This window comes from Harpia harpyja, chromosome 8 (genome assembly GCF_026419915.1).
Source record: "Harpia harpyja isolate bHarHar1 chromosome 8, bHarHar1 primary haplotype, whole genome shotgun sequence".
Classification (NCBI taxonomy): Eukaryota; Metazoa; Chordata; class Aves; order Accipitriformes; family Accipitridae; genus Harpia; species Harpia harpyja.
In genome coordinates, this window is record NC_068947.1 from 17,617,084 (window position 1) to 17,628,893 (window position 11,810).

The 11,810-nt window shown below is 36.2% G+C and overlaps 1 protein-coding gene across 5 annotated transcripts in view; it reads left to right on the forward strand.

The window, feature by feature from the left end:
* Positions 1 to 11,810, forward strand: part of SCAF4 (SR-related CTD associated factor 4) — a 48,052-nt gene that overhangs the window by 13,104 nt on the left and 23,138 nt on the right. For 2 of the 5 annotated variants that reach the window (XM_052795116.1, XM_052795111.1), the window contains exons 4-12: positions 519 to 680; positions 3,002 to 3,137; positions 5,605 to 5,744; positions 6,297 to 6,473; positions 6,838 to 6,938; positions 7,445 to 7,492; positions 8,646 to 8,754; positions 9,099 to 9,266; positions 10,664 to 10,749. In XM_052795116.1, coding sequence (XP_052651076.1) covers positions 519 to 680; positions 3,002 to 3,137; positions 5,605 to 5,744; positions 6,297 to 6,473; positions 6,838 to 6,938; positions 7,445 to 7,492; positions 8,646 to 8,754; positions 9,099 to 9,266; positions 10,664 to 10,749 — 1,127 coding nt within the window. The remainder of the gene's footprint in view (positions 1 to 518; positions 681 to 3,001; positions 3,138 to 5,604; positions 5,745 to 6,296; positions 6,474 to 6,837; positions 6,939 to 7,444; positions 7,493 to 8,645; positions 8,755 to 9,098; positions 9,267 to 10,663; positions 10,750 to 11,810) is intronic. The other 3 variants (XM_052795113.1, XM_052795115.1, XM_052795114.1) reach the window with 3 other exon arrangements.

The window sequence follows — 11,810 nt, forward strand, 5'->3', positions numbered from 1 at the left end:
CTAAAGTAAGTTCCTCTGAGTAAACAGGAAAAATACTCTTTTTCATTCAGAGTTCTTCAGAGACCTCCAAAGAGAAGGACTTTGTGTTAAATTCTGGAGAATAGAGTTGGTGGAAGTAGTTCAGTGCATTGAGTGGGAGGTAGCTTGATAGCAGAGTTGTGACAGTCTGAACTGTATTGTAGTAGACCTGTTGTTGTGGTCATATGTTGTCAAGCTAAAGGTACTTTAAAAGCAGTGATTGAGAAGGCGAAGGCAAAGGCTGCTTCAAGCTATCTGGGTATGTTTACCCTGTCCCAAATGTGAAAGCATGTTTTTCTTCTTTTTTTTCCATTTCTATAAACAAAACAGAAGTAAAGCACTAAGAGAATTCTACATAAACCAAATTAAAACAAATTAATATATATATATTTTTTTCTACCCAAGTATACTAAGTATATATGTTGTGTAAGGATGTAAGGTGAGTGCATGTTACCTTGTTAGTATCACTGCATAATGGAAAATAATTTTCATGTTTTCAGTGCAAACCGGAATATAAAGTCCCTGGATTGTATGTCATTGACTCTATTGTTCGTCAGTCTCGTCACCAGTTTGGAACAGACAAAGATGTTTTTGGGCCAAGATTCTCTAAAAATATTACTGCCACATTCCAGTATTTGTATCTCTGTCCATCTGAAGACAAGGTACAACTATAATTTCTCAAGTGTTGTTGTGAATTGATAACAGCGCTAGCTTGGTGTTTCCACTTCTGTGATAGCTAATTCGGTCATTCTCTATGTTCATGGTAGTGAATGTTACTATATGAAATGGTAAAACTTGATGAGAAAGATTATCAAAGGAGGTAGTGAAATGAAAGTTCTAGTTAAAATACTTATTTTACCTAACTTCATCAATTTAGTTTTGCCTATGCAGACGTTTCAACGGTGTGTGTGACTATGCCAGAATTTTTCTTCTTGAGGCTTCTTCAGGAAAACTTACTATGGAAGGTGGTGCCTCCCACAAAAAGAAAGTGTTATAGGAGAAGCTCTGGTGTTGTAGGCAGTGAAGGTTCTGCTCCCAAATATTTTCTAAAAAATCATCATGTTGATTTCTTCAGTCTTTACAAATCCCATGCTTGAGAATTTCATTGCTGCTCTCCATTGTCAAGACTAGTTTAAGGCACTGGTTTCCTTAGTTTTGTACTTGCTGATAGAACAGAGGCTCAGAAAGTTTCCTGAATTCATGATGGTCCAGGTTGCTACCAACAGGAGATGACTTTTATGCCATCTGTCAGAACAATTTCAAAAGACTCCCAAGATAAGTGTGTTTTAGAAGTTGCCAGTTGGTTTCCAGAAAATCACCTACTCTCTCTTTTTCTTAATTGTAGTACTGTAAGAGCAAAATACTCTTTTTTCTAACTGACTTTTTCACTAACTTTCTGACTAAGATTTTGAAAGGCTTTGATGCTCTGTAGTTTTCTAATGTGGAACTTTTAGACGTTTAGGCCTTGAATCTGATATTCTGGAGCTTCTGGGTTAATACCTTGGTGAAATAGAGCAGTCCCTTCTTCTTTCTGTCTTTGTGGTTACCATTTTGTTCATCTAAATGAATTAGACTATCCATGTCCTTTATATAACTACCTGATATCTCACTGCTAAAATAATTAAGATGCTTTTCACTAGGGGAATAATACTATTTATAACATGCTTGCTTTAATGAATGTCCAGTACCTAAACAAAAAACCTGATCTGCAGATACACAGCAACTATGGTTGATTTCCAAAGAGAATGATACTATGATACAACTTTTTTTTTTTTAAACAGCCTTTCTGTAAGATTAATATGTGACTGAAAACAAGAGTATTAAATTTATTCATTTTTTGGCCTTCATATTATTTTCAAGTCTTGTAGAGAGATAGAATACCTAAAGCCAAAAAATGCTGTTGTTTTAAAGCTAGCTGTTTTTCAGACCAAAATCTTATTTTAAAATAGCCATTTCAGGTTTCTCTCTAATTGATCTCATTGTAGAAAACATTTTGTGAAATTCTTTAATCGCTTGTCTTATATAAGTATAGGTCGATTTGCATGGGTGTATATAACTGAGTCACAGTAAGACATTGTTGCAACAAGAAGGAACAGAATGGGTTCATTCTTAGCAGCTACAGTAGAAGTAAAAAGTACTTAAAATGTATGTGTGTGCAGGTGAGATGACGATACAAAAAAGACAGGTATGTCAATATAACATGTATTCTGACTTTTACCTGCTTGCATGTTCCAACTGAAGCAGCACATCTAGTTAGATATTATTGTTTAATACTGGGCTAAAGAAGGAAAGACTAATTTCCAGCTTGTTCCTGAAAGCTTCATTGTTCTTAATGTTAAAAAAAGAAACAAGCTTAAAATAACAGCTGACAATCAGAGGTTCTAATTTGATCTTTCTGCAGTGATCAGAATATTTTCCACTTGCTTTCCTGATGTTTTGAATAGTGATGGAGATGGGTTTTCTGGTGTCAACATAGGATTGGTTGGGTTAGTAGAAAAAAATTCAAGCAAACAATCTTCTATCTAACTTTAAAGCTTTGTTCTAGCGTTTTGGAATAGCACCCTAATTGCCCCTCTCTTCATTAGGGTTTTCCAGCTCATCTTCATTTTCTCTGTCTTTCTTGTCGCATTTGTTGTTTGTTTTACCCCTTTATGACTGTCTGAGGAAATGGTAGGGCTGAAGGGACTTCCTCTATTGTATATCAAACCTGGATTTTCTGACTGGCCAGAACAGTTTTAGAAAAATGGTACAAGTCACTTTTTATTAAAGCAGATAGTAAAATAAGTTGGCAGTTTTTATCTTTGCAATGTAAAAGGTCTTGCTGACCTATGTGACAACATAGGGGTTGTTAAATAGGTATGGCTGATTATGTTGAACTCCGTATACTGTTCAAACCTTCCTTCTTAATGTACGGAAGATAAATTTGGAGTTTGTGAATTAGGAAAGCTGTGTTTAGCACTGATGCTTGCTTTTGTTTCAACAGAGTAAAATAGTCCGTGTCCTGAACCTTTGGCAGAAAAATGGAGTATTTAAAATTGAAATAATTCAACCTCTTCTGGATATGGCAGCAGGAACTAGTGCCACTGCACCAATGACAGAAAATGCAACTAATAATGAAGGTATGAATGACATTATAACTTCTTTTAAAAGGACGAATGGTAATAGCTTGTTTGCTTTCACATTAAAGCGCCTACTATTAGTTTCAACAGTAGCATATTAATAAGCTCAATTTTGTTGTCACAATTATGTGGAACATCTGAACTCGTTCTAAATAAATGCTGATACTGTACATCAGAAATTATCAGCAAGTGAACGCGTATTTGGAAAATATATGAAATTTGTATCATGTGTATGTACATGTACATACATATGTGCACACTTCACTTACGGATGACTTCAATGTCCCCTCTTAAAAAAATCTTTTTTTTTCTTCTGGTCTGAAATATTTTTCTTTTGTTTCTCAATTTTAGAATTCTGATGTAATTTTTTTAACGTTAGAACCTGGCTAAGTAAAGCATGATCTTACATGTTAAGAGCTTCATCTTTCTTTGAATCAACTTGATACCTGAAAGCAACAGCTGTCAGTCTCTTTCAATATGCAGCCCTGAAACATTTTGACTGGTGTTTCAAATCCAAATTCTTGAACAGTAAATGTGTGCCCAGCAGTAGGCTTTTACACAGGCTATACTGGTTGAAAACCACTGACCTAAAGAGTAAAGTAATGACAGCCTACCCACAGTATTTTCACTGACCTATTTTATGCCACATAAAAAGCTGGTAGTGAGGTTACTGAATTGTGGATGAGAACATGCATGCCACAATTCTCTCTTTCTCTGCAGGGCCTTCTTTTTGAGTTTGCACTCTATATTTCAGACTTAGCTTTGGTAACCTCATTATTTATTGCACTCATGTATGCTGGAGTAGGACTGGCAAAAAATGTAATGGAGTGAGTGAGGTGTGGTGACAGACAACAAAATAATGATGCACAATAGCGTAAGTGAAATCGTCTCCAGTGGTGTTTAGGAAAGTGTATCCTATTGAAATGTTTTATAAACATGGCAGGGCAGGGGGAGGGAATGTCTTAGCACCTGAGCTTGGGTGCAGACTGGTGGCTATACAATTTCATTCTGATATGACAGGTGAGTGGCACTATTTTTCCATCTTCGTCTCATCACTAGTAGCTACTGGGTTGGGTACCTTCTGCATAAATTTTCAGGTACAGAATCACTGATTTCAGTGAGATATTCAGATGCACCAGAGGGGATACTTTGGCCCTGAAATAAATATGCTAATGAATAATAATAAATATACTAATGCATTATGTGAAATAGAATCTGTTTAGCGCATAATGCTACAAAGTCTGTTTAGCTAAAAAAAGAGAGGGAGAGAAATGCAAATTTTCTCCCTTGAGCAAGTAAATATCCTTCTGAATATATACAGGAAATAACTGGGGAGTTAATTTATATTTAAAAACAATCACGTATCTTTTTGCAGTATTTTTATGTAGCATCTGACTTCTGGGAAAACATTATTCAACATGTTTGCTTGCTGCATGTCAACGCTGCAGTTATTTAAACTGCAAACAGATGAGTGGCCTTAAAGAAGTTGGTATTGTGAGGCAAACATACTTGCTTAGTGTCTCAAACTAAAAAATATTTCTATCTGGCGTTTTTTAACTGTCTCTTGTTGTACAGTTTTATAATAGTCTATTAAAGTATGTTTGCTAAAGAATAGTTACTTGCTCACGGCATGTAGGAATTGATGGTATTGCTGCTAATTTACTTTGTATTGGCAAAATGTTTATTAAAAAAACCCACATTGTAATCTGAAGCAAAGAGAATGGGAAAGCAGCATGTGTAGACAAAGCTAATAGCATGTCTTAAAATGTGATCTGAGTTTTAGTAAAGCTCGGTGGAAATGGGAGTCTTTTCCTGGAAGAATTAGTAAAAATTCTTTTTATGGTAGGATTTATCTATCAGATGCAGGTTTGGCTTGTGCCTATGCAAAAGTGGCATGTGAACAAACCTTATCAAAGAACAAGAGTTGCTTGTGAAATAATTTTTAAAAACCTTTAATTATTACCAGACATTTCAGCAAAAGTTCAGTTACTGCTACGAAATAGAAAATATTAAGAGAAGCTCAGTTGTTCTTAAAATGAACCATTAGATGATTGATTTGTAATATTCATCCAAAAGAATGAGTCCAGAACTTTGTAACCAGAACTAACATTCTAAGTGTATTGATACGCATTGCTTAACACTGATTAACAGTTTTTCTCTTAACTTTTCTAAAATTGTACAATTATAAACATTGAGTTGTGCTCTAAAATACCATGCTGGACTAGCTTTCAGATAGGCCATTTTTCTTTGTTTTCTTTCTTAGTGTACATAATGCACAGATGTGAGCAGTGAATGGAGCAGTTAAAGGCAAAATGAATAGAATTGGGGTAGTTTAGGTATGACTTTTTGGGTTAAATAGAGTATTGTAGATAGACACTTGTTTTGAAGAGGTAGATGTACGCACTGAAGAGTAAGATGAATGTTTTGGAGTAATGTAGCGCTTTCTCAATTCCTATGAAACTCTCAGGTTCACCGCCCCCTCCAGTAAAGGTTACTTCGGAGCCCCCTCAAGTTACTGCTAACTCAGTGCCGACTGTGCCACAGTTGCCCAGTTCTGATGCCTTTGCAGCTGTAGCTCAGTTGTTTCAAACAACGCAAGGACAACAGGTAACCTGCTTATATCTGGTTCCCTTCTAACTTCTGTTTTTATGTTAAATGAGGGGGAAAAAATGATAGAAGTAATATCCTTGATTTGAAGCAAAACAAAAAGCCTCCCTAAGGTCTTCAGCAGAAAACTTCTAAAAGTTAAAGTCAGTATTTGAATGATCTGTGACCCTTCTATCCAGTAGTTATGGTATTTGGGGAAGATTCAGTTATATATTCCTAAATAACTAGTTCTGAATTGATGCAGTTACAAAGTTTCAAGAACAGGCAGAATAAATCAAACAAAATGTTGAGTCTTATTGTTCAGTCCACTTAAATGTTTGCAGTGTTGAAAGGCCTGAATACTGAAATCTGGGGATCTGTCGAATTGTGCCACTTAAGTGTTTAAAAAGTGACCTTTGGTCTTGCTGAAAGTTCTCCATAGTTTAGTCAGGTTGTTGTTATTGTTCATCCTGTGCCATAGTCTAGTTTGATGTAAAATTTATACCCAACAACTCTTTCAGTACCATGTGTTTATATAAGAATATATAATTAATACTATATGTGTTTTTGTAGCTTCAGCAAATTCTTCAGACTTTTCAACAGCCTCAAAAACCCCAGTCACCAGTCATAGATAACACTGTGATGGCTCAGGTTCAAGCTATTACTGCTCAGTTGAAAACTACAGCAGCACAACCGCCAGAACAAAAAACTGCTTTCCCACCACCTGAGCAAAAAACATCATTTGACAAAGTAAGTCTTTATTTGTTCTTTGTGTTTAACTTTTTCAGTTCAGCAGAAGACTGTTTGATGGATGCCTCAATGTCCTCCATTTGTTAGGAGAAAAATGATGTAAATTTTGTTTCTTCTCTTTCCATTTGGAGGTCAGCTTCCTGTTTTTATACCGTTTCATTTTCTGAAGCTGAATAAAACTGGTTTTGGACAGTTTCTGATTCTGTATTAGAATATAGGTTTGTCTCTTTTTTTTCCTGATTCTAACCTTGTCTTTAATTCCAGAGCTATTAGATATATAGCAAGACTTCGATAATAAGGATATTTCGGCTGCCAATTATATAAGATACAGAAAAAATAGTTGGCTCAATGTCATTTCTTTCAGAAGCTGCTGGATCGGTTTGACTATGATGATGAACCAGAAGCAGTGGAAGATGCAAAGAAAGAAGATTCAGCTCCTTCTCCTTCAGTTTCTCAGCCAGCTTTGTAAGTTCTGTGTCATAATAGAATTAGCAAATCTTTGTTCTAAAAAATCTGTAGGTTAGAAATTCCAAGTTACTTCAGTGCTTAAATAGTACAAAGTTAAAATGTTGTTAACAACTTCTGGTGTGTTTTTTTGGTTTTTGTTCTTTTTTGTCTTTTTACTTTGGTGATCCAGTGTAGGTTTGGCATGTTGCATCGTTGATTGAGGAATGTGTTCTGTAGAGAAAAGCTCAGTTTTGTTTTCAAGATGAGTTCTGTGTTTTTATTGCACAACTGAGTGTGTCAGGGCATTGTTAGTAATCAGCTGGATTGCTTTGCTGACTGGGGAAAAGGTGCTATTCCAAACATTGTGGTAGCTTTAACTATTTAAAAAATTAAAATTGGCTTTGCAGCTTTACGTTCTCAAACATTAAATACCCACGCAAACTAACTTAGGATCCTGTTTCCCTTTTGATATGCATTATGATAAAGTCTTAAATTACGTGATCACATACTAGTTTTTTCCACAGGACCTCTCTCTCATTCAGTGCACAGGCTGGATGGTGCTCAATACCTGGGTTAGTCAATATTTCTTTTTTCCCTGCTTCAGTATGTGGCCCCATGTCTTACTTTCTGTATATGCCATCCAAACCCTGCTCTCAAAAACAGAATCACTAACTTTGTCATTAGCTTTCTTACTGTGTTTATCACCTTGAGCACTTTAATGTTCTGCAAGTATTAGTTAATTAAAATGCCTTTTAAGTAAATTGGTAGCATTTTCCCTATAATACAGATGGAACTCTGGAGTACAGAAAAATGAGGTAGGTCAAACATAAGCACTGCTTGAGTATGCCCAACTAGAGATCATTGGACTAGGCTTTTCAGCACGTTTATGTTCTGTTTGTAGCACTTCAAAGCCTCTGTCCTTACTGCCTTATAGTTGTGTAAGATGCCTCTGAAGATTGGATTCCAGTAGTCTTATTGTGGGCACACAAAATCAGTAATACTCTGTATGAAAAACTGATCTGTCCGGAATCATCTAAGAATTGTATGGCACCTGTGTCTTAAAATACTACAAAGTTCCATTTCACATCACCATGAAAGTCCTTTATCTTCCTGAAATCCTGTTCAGTTTCTTACACAAACTGCATCCTGTAAACAGGTCCTATTAACTGCACAGACCTCATTAAGTCCCTGAGCACTGTCCATTCTGTGTGTTGAATCAGGAAGTGAATGGCATTACTTTAATCCTTGTGTGATATACATATCAGTTTCTCCTCTGCCCTAAATTCCTCCCTAATTGAAGTTTTTTTCCCAGCGAAAGTATGCCCAATTTATTTTCCTTGAGGAAAAGGCTTACTACTTTTTTTCCCAAAAGAGGAACTGGAAATGAAGAAAGTTAGCCTAAGGCAGACAACCTTCATGAAGAATTTCCATAGATTGAGATCTTTAGCAAGATCATACAAGTACAGGGGGAAGAGAGGCTTAAACCTTTATGTAGCATTTCTTTAAATGTTAAAGGACTACTCTTACAGTGGAGAAAAGATAAGGAAGCCACTCTTTCTCTTAATTTTGTTTCCACTTTTTAGAGAGGAAATGGGATTATAATAAGATAATTTTTCTGTCTAAATTTGAAGAAAGAATGTGTAAATGTACATAGAAATATGTAAAATAAAGGCAAAAAACGTGTGTATCTATTGACTTGTCTCACCTAAATATTACTGGTTTTAGTGGATTTCCAGGAGACGGTATACAACAGCCAGTATTTCCTCAACTCCCAAATATGGATCCTTTTCAGCAGCGAATAATGGGAATACAGCAAGATCCAATGCGTCACCAGGTAACTTCAGGGTTTTCCCTTGTCCCTCTGTTATGTTTTCTATCTTTTGTTGTTTTCTTTGGTGCAGAAGTAAGGAAGTGATGTTCCTATGGTGAAGCGTGAATATGGCTTAGCCCTCCAACTTTCCTAAGAAACATATTTTTGTTCTCTGTTCCAGTCAAGCTTTGAAGAACAAGATTTTTATTTTATACACCTGAATGCTTGACCTACTTCATCTTTCTCAGGCTTCTGGTCTTTTACTGTGACTTTGGAGCAGAGATACAATTTTACTTTAACAAACTGGGAAAGCTGATGTAATTTTTTTTTTCCTAACTGGAAGTTTTCGTGTTTTTTCTTCTCAAAAGGTTCCGCTTCCTCCTAATGGGCAAATGCCAGGTTTTGGTCTCCTGCCTACGCCACAGTTTCCACCGATGGCTCAGCCTGTGATTCCACCAACAGCACCTGTGCAGCAAACTTTTCAGTCTCCTTTTCCAGTACAGAGTGAATCACACATGCAAAAAACACATCAGCAGGTGAGGACCCCTTGCAGTAAACAAACTAACTTAAATGCTCTAATACATGTCTTTCTCAAATGTGTATAATTTCTTCAGGAGAGGAAATTTCATGATAACCATGGACAGACATGGCTGTGAGGTTAGCTCATCTGAGAGAAAGTTGGATAGCTGCAGTGCTACATGACAAGTCTGGTATTTCAGAAGTCTAGCAAAACTAGCATATGTATGCTTCATGCCTCCTTTTGTGAAAGACTTTGGATTGCATTTTGTCCTTCCACTTCTCACTTGCCCTCATCCTCCCTTTCCTGTACCCATCATGCTTCAGGAATATTTTGTTCCATGGAATTCTAACAATGCAATCTCATTCTGGAGAAAAACTATCTGGAAGGGTTAATTTTTAAGGCCCTGGTAGATCACTAATATAGTGGAAATGGACTCAGAAGTCTGTAAAAGTTTTAAAAAATCCAATTGTATGTAAACAGCTCTCTCTTGTTCGTAAGATTTTGGAGGATATTGTTGGTTCGGTAACTGGCTGCTATTAAGAAGAAATCAAAGAGCAAGTCTATTTATGAGCCTGCATTTAAAAAAAAAAAAAAAAAAAGTTGAATATATTGCCTTTTGTTCCAAGGAAAGGAAATCCTAAATGAGAAATAGAGATGGCACCAAGCTGTCTTTGTGGTGACCTGTGATGTCACAGATTCTAGAAAGTTCTTGCTTTCCACTTGGAATAAAGGGACAATTCTTAAGAGTATCTTTGTAATTGTTTTTTTAGTCTTGAATTCTGTTGAATCAGTGCATTCTGAGAGGTTGCTTGGTGGGAAGCTGTAGAGGATTTGGGCTAGGAAGGAAGAGCTGTGTTGAACTTACTGGGTGGGTTTTTTTAAGCAGGTTCTTCCATTTTATGTATTGTTTTGATGACTTACTGCTTCATTCTTCAAATTTATTGTATTGTAATTTGCTTATATGTATGGCTTAAAGTAGTTTCCTATAACATCATGGAGAAGAGTTTTCTAGTAGACGTTCCTTTGCCTGTGATTTTGATGACAGAGCAAGATCCACTGACTTGACTTTAAGGAATATAACCATGTTCTGTGAAGATATATGTGGTGCTGAAATTGACTAAAATGTGGAAAAACAATAATTTGCAAATTGAAAATGAGAATTTTGTGTAAATTATTTTTATTATGTTCTTGCAGTGGTTGTATTAAGTTCATTTAATACTGGACTGTCTCCCTGTTAGTGACTACAAAGTAGTGGTGAATCTTCTGAGGAGAGTTGCATTACATTTTAATTTCACATATGTGATTATTCAATATAATTTTAGTGCTGTTACATAATTTAGTGTAGGCATAAAATGAAATAAAACACTTGTCTTGTGCTACTCACCCGTAACACCAGTCAACTTAATATTTTAGGATATGGAGGTGGAACAGCCACCGATTCAAGAGGGAAAACGACATGTTTCTGACAACAGAAAGTCAAGATCTAGATCCGCATCAAGGTAAATTAGTGAAAGTTCTTTTAGTGAGGGTATATATATCAGGTATTGGATTTTAACATAAGGAACTTAAGTGTGTCATGTCCAAAGACTTGAAAACGCTTTACTAATTCTGTACGAGTACTGAGGAGAGTTATGCTGATAATCTGGAGCTCGGAGAATCTGGTGCTGTGCTGCCAAATCTGCTGTGGGGTGGTAACTTCTAATTGAGATGGCGGTAAGTAGCTGAGAGGTGAGCTAACTCCTTGAATTATTGGTGGAGCTCGTTTTCAGTGCCTTAGGACATAGTCCTCTTACTTGTATTTCAAGTTGGCTTCTTGGGTGCCTGGCTCAGCTTACTTCCTCTGTGGTCGTTTCTTGTAAGTGCCCAGTTGTGCTGTACAAGTTGGATTCTATGACTAAATGCCAAAAGACACATTTAGCAAAAGAGTCCATTTCAATTTAATCTAAGGATTAATTACAAGAAATTACTGTCTGTGTATTATTCTCTGTATGGACAACACTAGTGAAATTTCTTGGTAAAGTCAAAACTGTCAAGGGCTTTATTTGAATTGCCCTTCTGGAAGAGAGGAAGAAAAGAGACCCTTCCAATCACTTACCTCTGAGGGAGCTGTGTATAAATACAGCTAAATGTTGTATGTGCTTCAATGCAGTGGTAATGAGAAACAGATTAGTGACTTAAGACTTGTGAACCTCTGAAAGTCGTCTACTTTCTAAGGAAAAGTGGGTATCTATAGAGCTCTCTTATTGGTAGAGAGTAACTTCTATGCCTGTCAATACTGACTAAATTTTAGAGAAGCAGAATGTGATAGCTTAATTTTGTCTGTGCTCTAAAGACACTTTTCTTGCAAAGAAATCCAGCGTACTATGGGACTTTGCCTGTCACAGACGCAGTATTTCACATGTCTCAGCTGACCTAACAAATCTGGCTCCAGTATTAAAGCAAAGCTATCTCCTTTGTTATGAGTCTTCTCCTTTGCCAAGTTTCATATGATTTCTTTGAAGTTTTACTCTGTCTTCCAGACCTTGAGTGGTTTAGAACTTTAACATGATGTAAAATACAA